The sequence below is a fragment of the Enoplosus armatus genome, chromosome 17 (genome assembly GCF_043641665.1).
Source record: "Enoplosus armatus isolate fEnoArm2 chromosome 17, fEnoArm2.hap1, whole genome shotgun sequence".
In the NCBI taxonomy this organism is placed as follows: domain Eukaryota; kingdom Metazoa; phylum Chordata; class Actinopteri; order Centrarchiformes; family Enoplosidae; genus Enoplosus; species Enoplosus armatus.
Window position 1 is genome coordinate 10,214,110 of NC_092196.1, and position 20,200 is coordinate 10,234,309.

General features: G+C 42.4%; 3 protein-coding genes across 6 annotated transcripts; all 3 read right to left on the bottom strand.

Annotated features, from left to right (window-relative positions):
- Positions 1-394: 394 nt before the first annotated feature.
- aimp2 (aminoacyl tRNA synthetase complex interacting multifunctional protein 2) lies at positions 395-4,434 on the bottom strand. Of its 4 annotated transcripts, none has more exons than XM_070923380.1 (4): positions 4,264-4,434; positions 2,895-3,144; positions 1,934-2,168; positions 395-1,238 (listed from the first exon to the last, which is right to left on the bottom strand). In XM_070923380.1, exons 1-4 carry the CDS (start codon positions 4,350-4,352, stop codon positions 850-852), a joined length of 963 nt encoding a protein of 320 aa, XP_070779481.1. In that variant the 5' UTR covers positions 4,353-4,434; the 3' UTR covers positions 395-849. The 4 variants fall into 4 exon arrangements, with proteins under 4 accessions (XP_070779481.1, XP_070779480.1, XP_070779482.1 ...); XM_070923379.1 differs by having other exon boundaries at positions 2,895-3,113; positions 4,224-4,434; XM_070923381.1 differs by having other exon boundaries at positions 2,895-3,113; positions 4,338-4,380.
- A 7,557-nt stretch (positions 4,435-11,991) lies between these two features.
- Positions 11,992-14,074, bottom strand: pvalb8 (parvalbumin 8). Its single transcript, XM_070922467.1, has 4 exons — positions 14,014-14,074; positions 13,370-13,502; positions 12,643-12,752; positions 11,992-12,066 (listed from the first exon to the last, which is right to left on the bottom strand). Exons 1-4 carry the CDS (start codon positions 14,072-14,074, stop codon positions 12,041-12,043), a joined length of 330 nt encoding a protein of 109 aa, XP_070778568.1. The 3' UTR covers positions 11,992-12,040.
- Positions 14,075-17,782: 3,708 nt separating this feature from the next.
- LOC139300576 (parvalbumin beta-like) lies at positions 17,783-19,683 on the bottom strand. The gene is made up of 5 exons (XM_070923722.1): positions 19,625-19,683; positions 19,017-19,083; positions 18,770-18,902; positions 18,154-18,263; positions 17,783-18,067 (listed from the first exon to the last, which is right to left on the bottom strand). The coding sequence occupies exons 2-5, from the start codon at positions 19,075-19,077 to the stop codon at positions 18,042-18,044; spliced, it is 330 nt and encodes a 109-aa protein (XP_070779823.1). The 5' UTR covers positions 19,078-19,083; positions 19,625-19,683; the 3' UTR covers positions 17,783-18,041.
- Positions 19,684-20,200: the final 517 nt, after the last annotated feature.

Genomic DNA, 20,200 nt, shown 5'->3' on the forward strand with positions numbered 1-20,200 from the left:
TGTCCTGTTGCTGCCTTTACAGTGATGTCAGACATTTCAACTCAGAAGTTTCCCAACATCGAAAAGGTTTCTCTTCCACCTCAGAAGCCAACGGGTCTGAATAAGGACTTACAGGCTATTAAGGTTTTTGCTGTTATTATTTTTTGCCAGGTTAGAGTTCTTGTGTTAACTTTGTCTAGTGTTTCCCTGCCTTCCACTTCATGTACAGTGTGATCAAGTGCAGCTGTGTGACTCTGGATAGGATCAGCAAGTGAATGAAATGATCTTTAATGTATAAATGACAACCCTGCCACCTGTTGGACACAGAGGTGCACTTTGGTAAATGCCACTTAACTTGAGGAAATTTGTTTTCAAAGTGATGAAACAGTCGGATAAATCAAACCCCAGGCCCCAGTTCAAAGTTTGATCCAAAGTGGAAGTTTTAATGATTTCAGAAAAACAAATGGTACAAAGTAACACATTTAGAGCAGGATCATATTAGGCACAAAGTGGGTGGAAGGTGTACAGTGTGTGTTAGACTTCTGTCAGTACCTTTTGATTGAATCCATCACCAAGCCCTTGTCTTTGCAGTCCTCTTATGCTTCCTCCCTTGCAAATTATAGCCTTCGAATCTCTTTGTTATACAAAGGCAGCATGGTGGACACAAATATAAGTTACTTTAACCGTCAACTATATTGCGTCTACTGAGCCTTTGTCAGTTCAGTGAGATCGTAAGGAAAGACAGTAAGGAAGGAAGCATTAGAAGGTGCTCCAGACATGGCCGGGGTAGTTTAATATTCTAATGCCCTTCTCTCACTTTGATTGGGTAAGACACCCTTCTTCTGGTGTCTGGTCCCAGGACTGCCCCCGTCACTGCAGAAGTAACTTGGCAGGGCTGAAGTGGCCCAGGTTCTCACAGGACTTGATCCAGCGCTGGACATTAGTGGGAGCCGAGGAGACCGAGCCGCTTTGCAGCACGCAGCAATAGCAGGCAATGTCGGCCAGGGAGAACTCCGACCCGGCCAGCCAGGGGCTGCGGCCCAGGGCGGAGTTGAGGGCCCGCAGGACGGTGGCCTGCTCCTTGGCACTGCCCTCTGCCAGCTGGAAGAAAGCTATGTCCACCCAGCTGTCCACCAGTGTGGCCAGAGCAGGGTCACTGGGGTAGGGCGCGAGCAGCTTAAAGAGGAAGCGCGCCACGTTGGCCTCACCCTCAATGGGACACATGTTCTGGACACTGAACTTCATCTGCAGTTTGGAGACTGTGGATTGGAAAAAAGATAAACATGCCTCATGGTAAACAACGGCACAAGCATTTGCAACATACAGATCATGTCAATATGCCAATTATTGGTAACATGAATGCTCATAATGGTTAGAAACAGCATTCCTAAAACACAATGACGCTGTACAACATTGCTCGTCACTTTATGTAATTTAAAAAGCTTTAAATTATTAAATTATTTTATCACATTAAAAGGCTACAAAGCTTTGTTCCCGATAATAAAATTACTTACACATTCAAAAAAGAAAAAAGCTTCACCTCTTAATCACACGCAGTAAAATAGTTGAGCCACTACTGAAATAGCTTTATGTCTGATTACAATTCTTACTGTTTGTTGCAACTACTTTGGCAGGATGAAAGATGTTGTAATTAGTTTTATAATCCTATAAACAAACAATCAGCAAACCACCTACACACTTTCTCAAGAAATTACATCAAATTAAACACATAGTTATAGTGCACCATGACTGCATGGCACCAGCATATAAAACTGGTTCAAATATAGCATGGATACACTATATTTTCCCTTTTGTTTTGATTTACTACCAGCTTTATGCATGTAATTGTTGCACTCCCTGGAGAAGCATTTTATCCGCTCCTCCGCCTCACTTTCCACACTCCTCGTCTTCTGTCCATGCTCTAACACAAACTGCCTCTCTCACGGTGCCTTACCGTCTTTCCATATGAGGGTGAAGCCCAGCTGGAACATCTGGCGGGCGTAGCTGTCTGCGTGCCGTGGACCGAGGCAGGACAGCAGCTGTGGCGGCACACCAGTAACTGAGGAGTGGACGTGGACGGTGGAGAGCACCCGATAGCGCTGACACAGCAGGCTGTGGAGCACCAGCAGGGACAGGGGTGGCTGTGCCGGGTTGGCGTTTATGACAATGTCACGGAGAGCACCAAGGTCCTTGTGACATAAACAAAATTAACAGGAGGTAAAAGCAAAATAAATAAAGTGTTACAACATTTGTTCACTTAGATGAAGCCTGCACAAACAGGCTGTAATCAGTCCACACAAGGGTTGGGTGATTGGACGAATACATCGGTTGTTGTTTTGAACAATTCTTTGGGAGATTTTTGTCATTTCATTTAGTCATTTAATTCTTTTAATTTCATTAAATTCGGTATATAATGAACCTGTAAAGTGAAATTCAAAGCGCAAATAGGAACTGCCAGTTGGAGTTGAGCCATATTATGCACGTTTATGATACATTCAAGTAGAAGAAGTGGGGACTCCCTGCGCAGCCACAAACATGCCCAAATATATCTGCAATCGCCGGTTGTTGGGCTGACTGTGGCCAGTTGGGTAATTTTGACATCTGGCCCAACCCTTGTCCACACCCTCATATCTGCTTCAAGAGTAATTCCAATGTGAGCAGGTTGTGCATGTTAGCCTAGTATGTATAACTTGCAATGAAAGGCAGTTATGATGGGTGTGATCAGGAAAACATCTATAGACTTCTACTGCCACAGAGAAAATACAGTCAAAGTATGTCAGCTGCAAGAAACAGAGGCTTACTGTCAGTGCATGATTCATGAGGGATAAAAAAATCTAGCCTGACTAGTAAACACTGTTTTCAGTTATGCTCGTGTGTGGCCACAGAGCACGCTAGCATTGTTCCCAGTTTCTCACCTTGCCCAGTAGTGTATCCAGGTCTGTGACACCTTTGAAGGTTGTGGAGCTGGAGCTTTGGGAGCAGAGGCTGCTACTGACTGTCAGGTCCAGATCGGCATCTGGGGTGGTCACCGTCTTGGCCAGACCCTCCACAGCTGCTTTCAGCTCGTACAGTTTCCTCATGATCTCATCCTGCCGGGCCTCCAGTGCTTTGACTGCCGGGTCCACCTCGCCATTCTGGGGAGACGGAGAGAATCGCTCAGATTGGCTGGATCCGCAAATGGGAGTTTGACGGTGTGAGCATTTACAGTTTTAACTATTTGAAGACAACAACAGTTTTACAACCCGGGTGTGAGCTGGGGAACATATTTAACATATTCTCAGTCTTGAGATAAACGATATGAGTGTCTGAGACTAGACTTCAGATAGGGTTTCAGGCTTGTACCATCATTACCAGCTGTATACTGGTAATATGTCCCACAACGTCTACCCCAGATAGAAGTCAACATGATACACTGCGCTGCAGTGTTGGAGGAAAAGTAGCAATATCACACTGTAAAAATACTTCATTACAAGTAAAAGTCCTATAATATGTAACATTAGCAAAATGTACACAAAGTAAATGTATTCAATGCAGAAAAATACCCCCTTTGAATGGTGTACTATTATATACTGTATTAATATTGTGTAAGTAGCATTTTACTGTTTTAGTTGGACAAAGTGCAGCATGTACTGCATATACAGTTGCATAGTTTAATATATAACATATTAACATAATATGAAAGTTTGTTAAGTTGTGTGTGTAAAATCTTCATTTGTAGTTACTGCAGCTGTCAGATTAATGCAATGCAATACAAAGTACAATATGTCCCTCTAAAATGAAGTGTAGCAGAAGTATACATTGGCATGACATGGGAACACTCAAATAAAGTACAAATACCCTCGAAACTGTATTTAAGTACAGTACTTGAGTAAATGTAGTTAGTTACAGTGCACCACTGCACAGCTGGAGTAACTTAAGGGTCTCCTATGTACAGCCATACCATCATGATGTGCACTTTGATTTGATTACAGCGTCAGTTTATTAACCTTTTAATGTTGGTGGATCAGTGGAGACGAGTACTAATTGTTGCATCAGCCAGAAGTGAGATTACTCATTGTACTGACAAGCTGCTAAGTTAGCTAGCCCGCTTGGCTAAAGTGAGCTAATGCTAACACACCGTGCGAGATGCGCATGTTATCAATACGTTGTTGTTGTTCGACCTGCGGGCAACAACGAGAGCCAACTACAAGCCAAAAGCCAAAAAAGAAATCAACCATGTCGAAATGAAATTGGTCAACAGTTACCTGCAGCGCGTGTTCAGAGGTGCAGCTGTTCCCTTGCTGCGCGTGGATATTTGGTAACTTGTACATGCAGGTTGGCAAATCAGTCTTTATGTGACCACCACAGATGGGCTTTACCTGGTACATGGGCATGGTGGAGGACAGTTAGTGGACTGTCAGGGACAAACAGATAAAAACAAAATCCCGGGACACAGACGTCTTCTGGGGCTGTACGATGTTGACAGGCAGCAGCAGCAGCAGCAGCTACCGGCAGGACACACAGGAAAGAGGCCGCAGTGACGTCACATCCGGTGAGAGCTAAAGACGTATTGAAATAATTATGTGGTGTGAGTAGTTTAATTCATTTTTAAAGACCTCGGAAAAATACTTTGTAATAAAAATAGATACGTCGTATAGTACATGTTTAAGTTTACATCTTCCTTGTACATTTTTATGTTATGTCTGTATTGGTTTTCTCTTTTCTTCTTTTGTTGTGTTTGATAATGTGCCATGCATCTACCTAAAGTGTTAAAGTGATAATTTTCAATGAGATCAGTTGAAGTATATATTTCTCTGTACAATATGTTGTAATATTTGAAACATGACCAATACAAAAATAAATATATCGTCCAAAACGAATTCGTTTGGGATTGATTTATTGTTTTAATATTCACTCAGAATCATCCAGATTCACAATTACATGACATGCCACCTCATTTCTCTCTGCATGTGTCATCATCCCTAAATGCACTAGAGGACGCCACAGTATCATTTCTCACATCCCATCTTTGCGAGCGCGGTGCAGGAGGTCAGCAGTCAGCGGAGGAGTTGGCCATACTGACAGTGAGTGGTGGAGGAAGTACTCAGATCTTTTAGTAAAAGTAGCAACACCACAGTGTAGAAATAATAAACGCCTTGCATTAAAAATCTTGCTTAAGTAGCCTAAGTACTTAAGACACAATTTATTAGTTGATTATATTTTGTATTAATAATCTGAATCTGTAAAGTATCCAGAAAATGAAGAAAAATTATGGAGTTGAGTAAAAAGTACAATATTGGCTTCCAAAATGTAGTGAAGTGGAAGTATAAAGTAGCATTAAATGGAAATGCTCAAGCAAAATACAAGTACCTCAAAAATTGTACAGTACGAGTGTAAATATACTTAGTTACAATCAACCACTGCATACTGGTATGAACTTATGAACTTAACTAAATAGACTGATTAACTTACGATGAAGTGGTCCAGTGTGTAGGATTACTGATTTAGTGGCATCTAGCGGTGAGTTTGCAGATGGCAACCAACTGAATGCAGCTCCCCTCACCCCTCCAATATTACACCCCTCCCTTTCCAAACGTGTAGGAGAACCTACGATGGCCGTGAAAAAAAACATAAAAACGCTCTCTAGAGCCAGTATTTGGTTTGTCCGTTCTAGGCTACTGTAGAAACATGGCGGTGCAAGATGTTGGGCTCATTCTCAGGTAACAAAAACACAACGATTCTTCATTTCACGTGATTATACACTAATGAAAACATAATTATTAGTTATATATTCTATTTCTGCCAATAGATCTCCCTAAATCCCACACACTGGTCCTTTAATGTGTGAAGTTGTGAAATAACTTTATTTGCATTCGGTTTCTTTAACATTGTTATTGTCTGATCCTTGCTGTGATCAAAATTTACTTTTGCTTCAGTTTTGCTTTCAGTACAACTGACCATATGTAATGCAATCCAAGATTACTTGTCTTTGATACAAGGTAAAACATCTTGTGAGGTTTTTGTATCCGCTATCAGGGCAGCATACCTGCACACCTGCTGTGACGTCACTAAATGGGGCGGGGTCAGGAGTGCTACGTTCCTTCAAATGTCCGCCCATAGAGCGCAGCGCTGCAGCAGTTTACTGTCCCACATCATTCAGTGGGGATTTACATTTTGATTATTTGATACATTTGAATTGTTTGCAGTGAGTAAAGCATACATGGTTCTCCACAATGTGTTGTAAAACGAGCTCAGAGATGTCCAGTATTTTAATATATATATATGTAAATTATATATATAGTGAACTTCACAGGTGCAGTTTTAGCAAATTGCTGCTAAGCTCTTTAATGAGCAGGTGTTTCTTTGACATTTCACAGAGAACAATAGACACAAACAGTGAAGATTACAGTTGTTGTTGTTGTTGTCAGTGCCAATGGTGGTACTTCATATCTACACTACACATGGTTCAGTCCACAACCTTTAGTAAATACAAGCGCTGGCTTTTTTAATAAGAACAGGTCTTGGACATGATTCTATTAAATAATGGTATAATCATACCACATTTGTTCTAATTAAAGTAGCTAATAAAAATGTCAAATATGTGTCCATGTTTTGTTTAAACCTTGTGTGTGAGCTTGCATGGGCACACTTGTGTGTATGTGTGAGTATACAAGAGCTTTGTGCTGTTAAGTGGAGTCAACAGTCTAGTCAGCTGTAATACCTCAGCTTCAGAGGCAGATGAGGAGGAACATAGGTGAGAGATGACTTGAAATTTGTTCCACACCACATTTACATAGTCTATCATGGCAGTTCGTCTGTAGTGGAGTTTTGTACTTTTCTCGTGTCTCGCGTGACATTAACATCTGTGATCCCTTTTGGCCAAATAAACAAAGCATTTCAGATCTGACTGCCTCAGGTCTACAGCAGTCAACCTGTCACACCGATCAAAATCATTTAGCTCAGTCACAAGTGATCTTTTGACTCAATCAAACCTGGCAACATAACCCTTAACCAGGAAGCAATTGAAGAGGCCGTGACTTTGCCTGGTACCGGGTTCTCCTTTGACATGTCCCCTTCTTCTCTGTCACCTCTCTGTCAGAGGAATCGGCTTAGTGATGTTTCACACTTGAGCCATATCCTCTCCTCTTCGGCTACAAGAGACACGGCAAGAGAGGTTTAATGAAAATGCACAATTGAGTTTGCCGTTCTAACAGCTTGTTAACCCTGAACAATTCACAGTTAGCTGAAGTCTAGCAAGAGAGAGGGCAGGAGGAGTGGGGGGGGGGGATCTGATGGCCAGACTAAGACCTGAGCGAGAAACTGAGACTACAGAGGGAGCTGAAACCTGACAGTTCACAGTAGTTCTTTAAATCATGTAGGAACAAGGGACATGTAGTCTGTCAGGCTGTAGATAGCATGGATGGTGGGGTGGAGGGGGCATGTAGGTCCTTAGATACAGTCTTACTGGGTCACTGATATAGTTAAACACTGTGTGAACTGATACAGCAATGAATACTTTGCTTAGAGTTGCCTTAAAGGAATAGTTGGACACTTTTCTTTTGGACAAGCTTATTTGCTCTCTGGTGGAGAGTTAAATGATTGATACCACTCTCATATCTGTCCATTTAATATAAAGCTACAGCCAGCTACAACTAGCTTAGCTTTGAACACTAGAAACAGCTAAAGCACCTCCTAAAGCTCCCGAGTCTCGTTTGTTTAGCCCATACAAAAACTGAAGTGTAAAAACAACAATTTATAGTTTCAAAGGCAGTTACGCTCCAGATTATTTCTTGGCTTTGGAGTTGCAACAGCCCAGAGCCCAGAAATACTTGTTTATACTATGTTTTTAGACGCAGACACATGCAAGTCATGTCTGACTTTCTGAATGCACGATGGGTGTAATCCAAGCTTTTTAGTTGACTCTGTATGTATCTACTTTGACATTTTATGGATGTTGTAAGGTGTTTACTGACCAAACTCCACCTAGACACAACCATTCTTTAGTTGTCCCGTCCAACCAGACAGTTTGTCCGGGATGTCTCCTCACCATCTTATCTGATTGTGCCTCCTCATTTGGAAAAGTCTGCAAAGTACCTGTCTACATCTCCACGACAGCCATTACTCCGTCTGAGGATGAGTCAGCACATGTAACAGCTGCTCAGGGGTTTAAGCAGGGTGTGGCTTTTAGTTCAAATTGCAAACTTGCATTAGTTTAGTTAATAGACACAGCTCAGTGCATAAAACCTATCAATTAGCGGCTGTGTAAACAATAGACTCAAGCCAGGGTGGAAATAGATTTCGAGAAATCGCTTTCCACGAACGCCCCGTGTGTATCAGGGGCGGCCATTGATATGTGCCAGGCCTATCATTCATTAATGAAGGGAAGCTGCACGCAGACATCATAAGCAGAGGCTCCGAACTAATGCTTGTTGGGGAACAGAGGCAGTGCTGTCATCCCCTGCATTATGGATAAAGTTCCTGCTCAGAGCTCACAAAGCCCATTCAGTCATCCTAACACGCCAGTTAAATCTTTTACGACGTTCCTCCCTGTTCGGACTATCAAGTAGCAACATCCCCGATATCTCCAGGCTCCAAAAACCCTGGGAATGAGTCAAAATATGAGCGGTGTTTGTCAGAGCTGACACTGGACTCACAGCGGACGTCCGAGCGGTTCAGCTTCCCGTTACCTCGTTTGCTCAGGCGCTTCAGTTTGTTATCAGTTGAAGATGGGGTGCACATTAAAGTTTCACACAGACTTAATCAGTAAGGTGAGCCTGACACTCCTTTCTTGATATGAGTTTTTGGTGACAATGAAGCGAAGGCATCAATTATTGAAGTGGCAAGCAGACAAGCAGGCTAGGCCTATGTGTCCATCCTAAGGCGCCTATTATGATAAATTACATGGTCCAATATTAGCAGTCACGCAAAATCTTTTAATATACAAGTTAAGTCAAAGTTAAGTTACATTAAATGAAGCTAAGTTTGCTTACTTTACTTCCTCCAGTAGTTAATCCTTTGTCTGTTACTTAATACTGCATCCTAACATTTCAAGGTGACTGCTGCTACTACTATTACTACAACCACTGCTGTTATGGCCTGTACAACTGAATTCAACCCTGTCAGCATTTTCATTTTATGTGACCTCTCTTTATTCTTAGAATACAAAATTACACCCTCACTGGTCATAAACAGTGTATATCTCCAAAATGTATTTATCTCTTATTGATCGATCCCTCCTTATTATCTCAGAAGTTACTTACTTTTGAAAGTACGAGATTTAACATACTGTATGGATTTAACCTACTGCTTTCAGAAAATGATAGCTGTTCTCCATCAACAGAATAAAACGTACAAAGGAACTCTGCTTTAAACTTGTATGTTACATCCAAATTGCTGTTTTAGCTCTTAACAGATGATTCCATCTTTTAAAGCCAGTAAATAAATAATAATTGAAATAATATCAAGACCTCCTCCTTGTTCACCTTGCAGTCTAACAACCGCTGTTATTTGTCATTTTTCTCACATTGTCAGCCAACCAGGCTGTTGGACATTATTGTCCTGTCAGAGCTGCGCTCTCTACGAGACAAGCAGAGCTACAGTCTCTCTCTCTCTCTCTCTCTCTCTCTCTCTCTCTGCCCTTGAGTCCAGGTAATCTGCTTGTCACATTATCTTGTACTGCTGTCCCACAGCAGCACATCCAGCAGTCAGTGTCGACCTGTTGGCTCACATTTCCTTCCTGTTTACCACTCGCCTCTCCTGACCCGCAGGGGTCATGGCTCCATTGTGTGTCCCCTGGCTTGTGTTACCTACTGGCTTCCCCAACCTTGTCCAGCTTTCAGCCGTGTACCCCCCCCCCCAATTCCCACTCCTATTCCCACTCCTATTCCCACTCCTCCACCCCATGTCTGCTGAGACGAGGCTCAGAAACTGATAACAGCTGATATGGATACATGATCTAATTAGCGCTGTGTGTCTCTGTGTGTGATTAATATGCTCTAATATGGACACACATGTCAAAGCAAACTTCAGGCCAGAGGAAGGTTGGGATTGTAATAAAAGTATGTTTTTTGTTTATTTAATGAAGTGAGTTCAAACGTGTTCAGTCAAACTATGTAGGTGTCAATTAAATCCATTTTGACTATATGCAGTACTGTATGTTTAAATATACAGTACATCATCACTTTTGAGTCTACACTCAACTTTGCAATCTCTTGCAGGGTCTCTCTAACTTTGTCTATGCTCATACTCACATACGTAATTATCGTACACTATACATCGTCACTCACTTGATCTCAAAAGTTTGTTTCTCTCTAGTGAATATTTGAACTTGTGTATTTTACTGTGAACATCTCTTGTTTTAGTCTCTAAATGATGTATGTTTTTGTCTTTCATTGAGGTGTAGAAGTGACTGACTGATACTGTCTGAAATGGTAACTCATTTCCAATATGGCTCACATTTATGTCACTTTATAGTGACAGTGAATGTATTATGTTACAACACACACACACACACACAGGCCTCTTACAGGCAGTATGGCCCAGCTGAAGAAGGAACCTCTATCATTATTGCAGCACATCTGAATCAAGCAGCAATAGGTATGACTATACATCCTACACTTATGACCGCAACCTTATGCTAATACCAGGGTCTGCCCCGTAGTTCTGAGTAGCAGGTGTCTGCTGTAATAGTCAGGTTTTCCCTGTAATATGCAGGTAATTGAAGTGACAGTAAGGTGGAACCAGTGGAAGAACGTGTGGTACTCTATATTTTGGCGCCTCTAGTGGGTGGGTGAATAGTGAGGTAGTTGTTCATTTTAATCCCATGAATCCTTTAAGTACAGAGAATGAAAAGTCTGTGTGCTATTTAAAGTCTTTTTGAAGGTGGGGGGGTAGGATGGTCAGTCTTCTGTCTGAGAATGTGTGTGAGCGTAGTAAAATGTTTCTTCTTTGATACAACCTGAGCAAGCTCCTGGCAAAGAAATACATGTAAGGCTAGCATTCTCAGCTATAGCTTTCTGCAGAGATTGCATCTTCTACTGTGCATCACACACACACACACACACACACACACACACACACACACACACACTCTGATGCATATATTAACAACAACTCTGATGTGCATTTATGTGCATACTTGGGTTTGCGTGGATGGCCGTCTGATCCCATATTTGATTTTTTCAAATGCATTGGCTTGTGTGTGTGTGTGTGTGTGTGTGTGTGTGTGTGTGTGTGTGTGTGTGTGTGTGTGTGTGTGTGTGTGTGTGTGTGTGTGTGTGTGTTCTAGCCTGAGCAGCACCGAGGTTCAGCTGGGTTTATTTACAAAGCTGAGGTCAGGTGTCACTCGATCCAGCCTCAGTGACACTCAGGTGGTCATCAAGGTCACCTTCTCTGCTTTTTCCCTGCGCTAGCTCTCTGACTGTATGAACTCACACACACACACACACACACACACACACCTGTACTGTATATACTGTACACCTCAATCAAAAACCCTGTGTTTTCAGGACAAATCTCACTTCTCATATATACGTGACAATTTCTGACATTTACCGCTGAGTTAGATATGGGTAAGTGAAGATTTAAGGACCCCACAGGACTATAAAGAAAATGGTGTGACTGTGTGTTCAGTATGTGCAAACACAGATTCCCACTTTAATTAGACCATCTTGTGTATATGAAACATTTCATTGCTCCTTTGACTATCATATTGGTTTTTTTTTTGTCATCTCAAACCTTGAGTAGAAGACATACAGAAACATACATAGATGTACACCTGAAAAGAAAAAATGAAAAGAGCCACAGGACTTGGATTTTATTCTTTTATTTTCTCAGTAATTTGGTAAATTGTGCATTTATTTGGGTAATACAGCTTTATCATCTGTCTAAAACATATGAAAAAGAAAAAAAAACAACTAAAAACATGGTGATGTATATCTATGGACCGGAACAAATCTTGCAAAATAAAAAGAATGGAAAGGTTTTATCTAACCAGACTAAAACTATGAGAGCCCTTGAAGCAGTGGAGTAGGGGCAGGTCAGGGGGGGTCAGATAGAGTTGGAGAGATGGGAGTCCAGCTGTTTAGGACAAGACCATGGCCTGGAACTCTGTGGAGAAAAGAAACAGCTTTAGTCAGATGTGACACCTGATTATTTACCTAATCTGTCCGACACCTGCCTCAGTGTAACTCTTAAATATGTGTATTTTGTATTTAGTAACAATAAATATATGAAACCAACAGAGAGGGAGGGCTAGCATTGTGATGCTAAATTTCAGTGCTACCGTTATGCTCTCACGGTAACAACATGTAATTGACATGATTTGTCTAATCAATTAAACTAATTCCCAAATGGTCTGTAGAGACATTGAGCAGGTGTCAGTTTTGAGTGAATGCTGTAATTATTTACAAATGTAGGACAAAAAAAACTGTGCAGGGACTTGGAGGTGATAACTACAGTATGACTGCTACTTGTCTTACTTTAGGACTGGAATATATATCCCTCTCTTTACGACACTATTTTCTGATCCTAAATAAGAATACATCAAATTAAGTCAATCTAGCATTCTAATTGAAAATGTACAAATATGGGAAATTGTTTCCTAAGCATCGTGGTTTTCTAACCACACATACACACACGTATGTCTTGCATATTGGTATATCACATAGGTGTGGATCCTCTCACCATCTGCTCCAATCCGGCCATCGCTGTCGTCATCAGCGGCGCACAGGAAGCCCTTGGTCTCCTTGTCTGTCAGAACGCGAGCACCAGGAGAAAACCTCTGGAGGAAAAACCTGAGCCACAGGCAAAAGTTAAAGTTAGAGGTGCTCCTCAGTAACAACTGGACACATAGCAATAACCACAAAGACAGTCCAATCTGTGCTCATACCAAAAGAGAATCCTCTAAATGTGCACAGATAATGTGTAAAATCAGGAAAAGGGATGGTTGTTCAACTCAGTTGTACGTCTATTGAGTCAGGTTTTGGTGCCACGTGTATTTCTGTACAGCCAAAGAACACAACTTCTGGTCAGTAGACAGTCTCTTACAACAGTTACATGTTAACAGCCCCATCTCATAAGTGTTGTTAGACTCTTTGCATCTGTTATGTTCTTACAGTGATAAATATAAAGGTATCACTCTTATTACTACTATTGCTATAACGTAGATCTGTTTGGCATATAATGTGGAAAACAATGTCAGTTTGTGTCATAAATTTCACGTCAAGTTGGAAAAAGTAATGATGGACGGGTATCCCCTTCGCTGCAACCCTTCTTGTACCACAATATCATGAAAACTAAATGGAAATTGTTATTTTCTCTCCTCCCGTTTCAGGGACCAACAAATACAGCCACTGACCCATAAGATCCTGGGCACACAAAAAACAAATGTCGGTAGTTAGTGCTCACTCACTTGAGCTCTTCCTCCTCAATAAAACCACTGCCATCATTGTCCAGGATCCCAAAAACCTTCTTCACATCCTGGGAGCTCTTCTTGGTGAGGCCACACATCTGGAAAAACTTCTTGGGGCAGAAGGAGTCTGGTGCTGGAGGAGAGTAGAGAGCAGAGTCAGAAACAGCACAAGGTCAGTTTCAACATTTAGTATCAATCTATAGTTTTTTCTGTAAACTAGAATTGAGGCAAAATCCCTGTAATATCAGCAAATCCTCAAACAACTGATGTCAGTTTAAATTGTGGAGACAAGATGACATGTGGCTGAAAAGGTATTATTAAGTGATCGAACCTTCTTGCCCAGAGGCACATCTTTTACCTCCAGTGATAACACTAACAGGATCACATCTGGACTCTCTTTGGCTTATGGCTCGTATCCAGTTCATGCACATAAAATCACTTAACAAAGCCATAATCTTGTGCCTTGGGTTATACTGTACTTAAGCCCTACATGTAACTTTCATTTCAAGATTTTGCAGTCTTCCAGAAGGCTATCATATAGAGACAACCCTGTTGTCTGGTGACTGCGCAGGCTCCAGTAGAAGTATAGAATAAAAAGAAAATCTAATGAAGAGAGCAATAATGATATTGGTGGAAGACGATACCTTGGCAGTCCTTGATAGCACTGTCGATGGCATCAGCGGAAAGGATAGATGAGAGCGACATTTTATTCCTGTAGGAGGAACAACCATTGTGAATTATTAACACATGTAGCCAGGTACAGCAGCAAAGCCTCTAACGTGACAGTGATGGAGAGCAAAAGGTGTCCAGGTGACAATACTGAGGACAAGAAGCATACAGAAGTCCTTAAATCTCAAAAAGTTCTTATGAAAGTCAGTAAAACAATCTAATGTTTCCCCAATTACTGTCTCATCCCACTTCTTGCTTTGGCTTTTGCCACCTACAACGCAAATAAGTCTCGCCTTTTTACGCACGCAAGTATTTCACCTGTCGTCTAACTACGCTGCCTCTAAAGTGCGCTGAGTATAGAAGAGCCAGAGAATCCGTCTCTACAAAAGCTCTTAAAACAAACACAAGAAGAAGAAGAAAAAACAGCCACTCTCCATCAAAAGCTTCCTCCCTGAATCCACACAGCAACTCACCGTGTTGGGAGGGTGTTCTCGCCCGGTCGGTGATCCAGCAGAGAGGTAAGGCTAATGTGGTGACTGCTGTCTGTCAAGGAGGATTTATATAGGTCTGATTGCGGTGACAATGGGGATTGCTTGAGTTACCTGTCTGTGGATCAAATTCTAACTGCCCGCCCCTGATCCAGTTTCTCAGCTAACTAATTAACCTTTACTATTTATAACGCCCAGGGGCAGAGAGACCGGACCGTGGACATCTGTAACGCCCTTGCAAATAGCAAATTAAGTTAAAAAGCGCATTCCTCTCCCCCATCCACCGCTCCCTCCCGTCGACCCCTCCTCCTCCTCTCACCTCTAGGATAATACAGTAAATGCAGGGAGGCTGTAATGTAACTGCAATCTCTCTCTCCTTTTCTCCCTCTCTTGCTGTTTCTGCCCCCCCCCCCCCCCCCCCCTTCATGCAGATATCCTTTTACAGGCAGCAGTCCCAAAACGAGCACATCTGAGCCACATCCCAGTGCAAATATGACCCTATCATTACATTTCAGGGGAGTTCTGGGAAATAAAAAATGTCAGCTGACATTGAACCTTATGCCATGTGGTAATCTTGCAGACGGACCATGTGTGTCATGTCAATACAGAAGCATTACCTTGAGGTTATTGAGTCACCGAAGAGGTCAGCGCATACACAACCTCTGTGTGTCTGGTGTTTTGATATTCTGTGATGTCTTGGACATTAAACATCTACCTGCCCTAGTTGCTCTGATTCACAACAGATGGGGCTTAGATGATTTCCAACCAAATCTAATGTAATAAAACACACACACGACTGAATGTCAGGGACCTTCTCGCTCTCTCATACTGACAGGTGGACAGTCTGGCTAAATTGCTTTGTCAACTGTGCTGATTAAGGGCCCCACGAGGTCACCCTCTGCTGTCGGTGTCCCGTCCCGTCTTGATGGTGATGATGATGCATAATGTTCAGTGTCCCAGGTATTCACATGCACCATTTAAATAGAGGTATGGCAGTCAGAGGTCACACACAGCTTAATTTCTACTGGGGTTTGATCATTTGTCCCCGTTTGGTCTCTTTGTTTCTTCTACTTTTCTGGAAGTTCAGAGGCATTTTGTCCAATTTGTCCAGTTGCAAAATGACCAATTCAGGATGTCTTTTTTCCGAGGGCATTTGTGGCCCCCAGCGGGTTTGACACACAAACAAATTCAGGGGTCATTAAGCGCATTCCTCGGAGAGTGTTCACTGCAGCAGCACCCGGGGAAACAAGGTTGTTTCTCTCCATGATGTAAGGTTAGATGAAGGTGTGCATATGCAGCAGTGTGTGTGTGTGTGTGTGTGTGTGTGTGTGTGTGTGTGTGTGTGTGCGCGGAGGAGAAAGACGGACAGGCACTGGTTAGATGTGGTGTGAACATTTTCAAATCAATTTCTAATCAACGTACACAATATTAAAGATTCAGGGTTCAGGGTCCAGAGCCATTACACTTGCTCGTGTCACCTGCCAAAGTGTCTCCCGAGTATCTGCAACCTGACACTTCGGGGATATCCTTGAATATAACCAAAGGCAGCAGGGGCACCGCAGCCCCCCGGCCAGCTTCCTCACATTAGAAGTCAGCCACTTAGTGCGCGTGCGTGTGCGCGTGGGGCACGGGCGACTCTTGGCAGCGCTGCCTTCTTGCACGCGTCAGCTGGCGACCGTGAAGTGCAGGTAATGTTGGGCCTGCGGTGTCACTAAAGATAATCTTAAACATGACTTAACAGAAAGGGAAGAAGTCAGTCCAAATGCATTTCATTTCATTCTATTATGTCTTATTTATGTGTTTGTCTTGTAGCTGCTGGTTAAATTATTTCTAAGGAAAGCATGTTAAGTAAGAAGAACATGTGTTTTGGGCTTGAGTTTTACGCACGGCAGCTTTCTGTTTCATTCTTTGGCAGCATCCTGGCGTCTTTCATTATTGAATAAAAGCTTGTGTCTCCGGTGGTTTGTCATTGTCAACCTTTCCTAAACCCAACCCCGGTGCCAACTTGTTAATGGGGCCCCTCAACAAGTGATGTCCGATAGTCTGCTGCGAGGTTCTCGCGGAGCAGCACTCCTGAGCAGGCAGAGAGAAACTCAATCATCTCCTCCGGGCTGTGTGTGAAAAAGAGACCGAGGACACCGGATCGAGAGCAGCGGTGCGACTTAACCCACATGATGTCATGCGCCATGTTGATACCTCACTGGCTATACTGTTACTGGGCGATCATTTATTCATTTACATTTGCTAATGTTCTTTACGGGCCTCGGTCCGGACGTATAGATTGGCCGAGAGGACGCTCTGTATGTCTTTGTAGCCTCTACTGTTTGTGTTTGGGAATAAGACGTTGATTTAACTCTGCAGATGCTCCCACCGCTGTACACTGCTACATGGCAACACTGCAAAATGTTCATCTGGGTACATAATCAATATTAAAATCGTGCTTTTCTTAATTAGAATAAAATAAAAATGACAGATTTTTTGGAGAATCTCATCCTGAATCATTTACAGTGATCCGTTTCAATAAATGAGCATTGAGTTGGACTGTATTCAAACACAATTTTAACAACTTTTAAACAATAGTTTTTAAAAAGAAATGGCCCAAATGTCTTTTTTTTTTTAAATCATTTTTATTTCCTCCTATATTTGTGTCTGTGATGAGTTTCCTGCTGACGTAAATACACTGGGGCCTCATAACTCGAAGCCTTCTGTCTGGAAATTCCTGAAGCGAGGGAATCAAATGTCCAAGCAGCTGTTGTTTTTATTGGCAGATGATTTACAGTAACGTGTGTCTCATCTCTGTCCGGTGCGTCTGTCCCAACTTCTTCTGCTAATGGACGTAACTCCATCTAGTGGCTGCAGGATGGAGCTGAATGACCGCACACACACACACACACACACACACACACACACACTCATAAACTGCTTGTATGAAGTGTGAGCGCGCATTTTATGTCTATTCAGACTTAGTCTATAGCCTAGTCTATATTTATATGTTAGGGCGTGTGTGTGTGTGTGTGTGTGTGAGAGAGAGAGAGAGAGAGAGAGGGTTTGTAGTATTATAATTGCCAATGCTTTCTTTTTCTCTATCCACTATTTTCGTTTATATGCTTTGGCACCAAAGATGTAGTATTTATTGGCATATGTCAATAAAGCTAATTGAAATTGAATTTGAGAGAGACCTGCGTGCCCTGTTGAGTTTGTCAGATGTTGTTCATGAATTGAAAAGACACAGATATAAGTGGCCCATACAACGAGACCGTAGCAAAGGAATATTTATTCTTTTTTTCCGTTTGTTCCTGGAAAGTGCATCATAGATTTTACAGTAAGCAAAATTCATATTTAAGACATGAACACAACCGAGCGACATTCACAATCATGTTTGGACAGTGTGTTGCATAGGAGGAAACGTCTCTTAAGCAAGTGTATAAAAATTATTTATATTCAGATGAAAAGAGGGGAGGTCGACGTGGGCTTTGTTGTTCCATCAGAGCAGGTGTTGTTGGTCAGTTGCCATTTTATGCCTTAACCATGGCAGCGAACTCTGCGGGAGACAAGGAAACACACAGTTGGCGATGTGTTTTTAACCGCAGCCACTCTGCGTGAGAGAGAGTTGATGAGAGAGCATACCATCAGCGCCAATCTTGCCGTCACCGTCGGAGTCACCGGCCTTGAGGAAAGTCGCGGTCTCGGCGTCGGTGAGTGCGCGTGCACCTGCCTTGAAGTTCTGCAGGAACAGCCTGCGGACAGACAGTCGGTGGTTAGTTCACGGACCGCGGCTTCCATCGGCTGAGACACACTTCATATACATTAAAAGTTTACTAAACCACGAAGCCATGCTGATGTCTGTGTTATCTGCTATAAAACGATTGTTTTGATAAATAAAAAATAATAAAAGCTCTATATAAAAATATTTTTCATTATAATGTTAATTTCCCTCCAATAATTGAAAGCAGTAGCGGGGTGGCCAAAGGGGGAAAAATAGGAAGTTTATGTAAAACAGGTGGCTAAAGATAGTTTGACCCTGTCACTCCCAATGAGCATGCGCACCTCTACAGTCCCTCAGTCCTCAAAGCCTGGCAAGAACAATCCACCTATAACCACTGTTATGCACTGTGATTCACTATTGTTTTATGCAGCTGATATCAGAACAGAAGTAGTTTGCATGAGCTGGTCTGCTGCGTGGACATCTGTTCAGGACAAAGACAGTGGCTGTCCCTTGGTGTTGTGTTTGATGTGTCTTTACTTCAGCTCATCCTCCTCAATGAAGCCGCTCTTGTCCTGGTCGATGATGTCGAAGGCCTTCTTGACTTCTGCGGCGGACTTACTGGCCATGCCGCATGCCTTGAAGAACGCCGTGTGGTTGAATTTGCCAGCGTCTGAAATATGAATACAAAAAAAAATCCACATATAGTGGCTGGACAAAAAGCACATCGATGCTCCCAACTAAAAGGCCACTTAGGGGGCTGTGATTTTGTAATCGTAAGAGTCACCTTTGCACCCATCCAGGGCTGCAGTGATCTCAGCTGCATTCAGTGAACCTGCTAAGGCCATTTTGATCTGCAGAAATCAAAAGCAATTATTATACTTTAATATTGTTCACATATTGTTGACTATAAGTAGACTATATAAGTAAAGGATCACATTAGAGAGACACTGTATATCGATCACATTATCGTTAAAACAAAACATCATTTGCGCAACAGTTTGGTTTGTTGCCAAAAAAATTATAAAAAATTATATTAAAATATTTTTTCAAATGCTGTTAATGAAATAGATTCGAATAGAAACATTTCAGATTTCAAAGAGCAAATTATTCAATCCACTTCTCTCTGAGTGGCATGTTTGATGTTCCAGAGGCTGAGACTGACACATGCTCCCTGTACACTGCCACTCTACAGATGCTCTGACCAGTAATCCGCGTCTTCATGCCGCAAAAAATACAATACAACACTCTTTCTTTGGATGCTGCGTTGCAATGCGAAGTCCACATTAAAAAGTCATGTTTAAAAAAGTTTTTTTCTCAAAGATGCCAAACGTGATGCTGCGGCTTTGTCTGCGTGGACCCTCGGGTTTCTTTTCTCCTTTCTTTCCCACTCACCTCTGGTGTCCTTGCTTTGCAGGGTGTACAGATGAGACAGACAAGACTCGAGAGTCGACTGCAGTGATCTTCCCGGTGCTCCCGGTGACCTTTTTATAGGTTCACTCTATCGAAATCCGAGGCATAAGACAACTGACACCGCCGAGAAGGGGGTGGCGAAAATTTGCCCTGTAGCCAGAGAGCGGTCTATTTTAAGTTTCACAAATGAAGACGCTTAAAAGGTGCGTTTGAAGAAGTCTTTAACATCCCGCAATGCTAAGAATAGGCCTGCGCACTGCTGAGGAGGACGAATTGCAAGTGCTGCTGGCAGCATACACCCGTACTCGGGGGGGGGGGGGGGGGCAGGAGCATGCATGCGTTAGAGCTGTAAGTGGCGCTAATTGGTTGTTTTCCCTCTTTTCGTGTAACATTGTTAGTTTGGAAGGCATGGACTATTGCATTCATGAATTTGTTTTAAGTCTACTAAGCGAGTTTGGGGAAAAGACTGAATTAGATTTTTAGATTTGTGTCTTGAAAATGCATATAGTGTGAGAATGTGCAGAAATAGTTGACTTTGTGAGAAGCAGATGCTTATGC

Coding starts and splice junctions, on each gene's coding strand:
- pvalb8 (XM_070922467.1), bottom strand. CDS start 14,074: ATGTCGCTCTCATCTATCCTTTCCGCTGATGCCATCGACAGTGCTATC. Junction 13,503..14,013: donor TGCTATCAAGGACTGCCAAG/GTATCGTCTTCC, acceptor ACTCTCCTCCAG/CACCAGACTCCTTCTGCCCC. Junction 12,067..12,642: donor TGGCCGGATTGGAGCAGATG/GTGAGAGGATCC, acceptor TTTTCTCCACAG/AGTTCCAGGCCATGGTCTTG.
- LOC139300576 (XM_070923722.1), bottom strand. CDS start 19,077: ATGGCCTTAGCAGGTTCACTGAATGCAGCTGAGATCACTGCAGCCCTG. Junction 18,903..19,016: donor AGCCCTGGATGGGTGCAAAG/GTGACTCTTACG, acceptor TTCATATTTCAG/ACGCTGGCAAATTCAACCAC. Junction 18,068..18,153: donor CGGCAAGATTGGCGCTGATG/GTATGCTCTCTC, acceptor TGTCTCCCGCAG/AGTTCGCTGCCATGGTTAAG.
- aimp2 (XM_070923379.1), bottom strand. CDS start 4,352: ATGCCCATGTACCAGGTAAAGCCCATCTGTGGTGGTCACATAAAGACT. Junction 2,169..2,894: donor TGGATACACTACTGGGCAAG/GTGAGAAACTGG, acceptor TTATGTCACAAG/GACCTTGGTGCTCTCCGTGA. Junction 1,239..1,933: donor CACCCTCATATGGAAAGACG/GTAAGGCACCGT, acceptor TCCAATCCACAG/TCTCCAAACTGCAGATGAAG.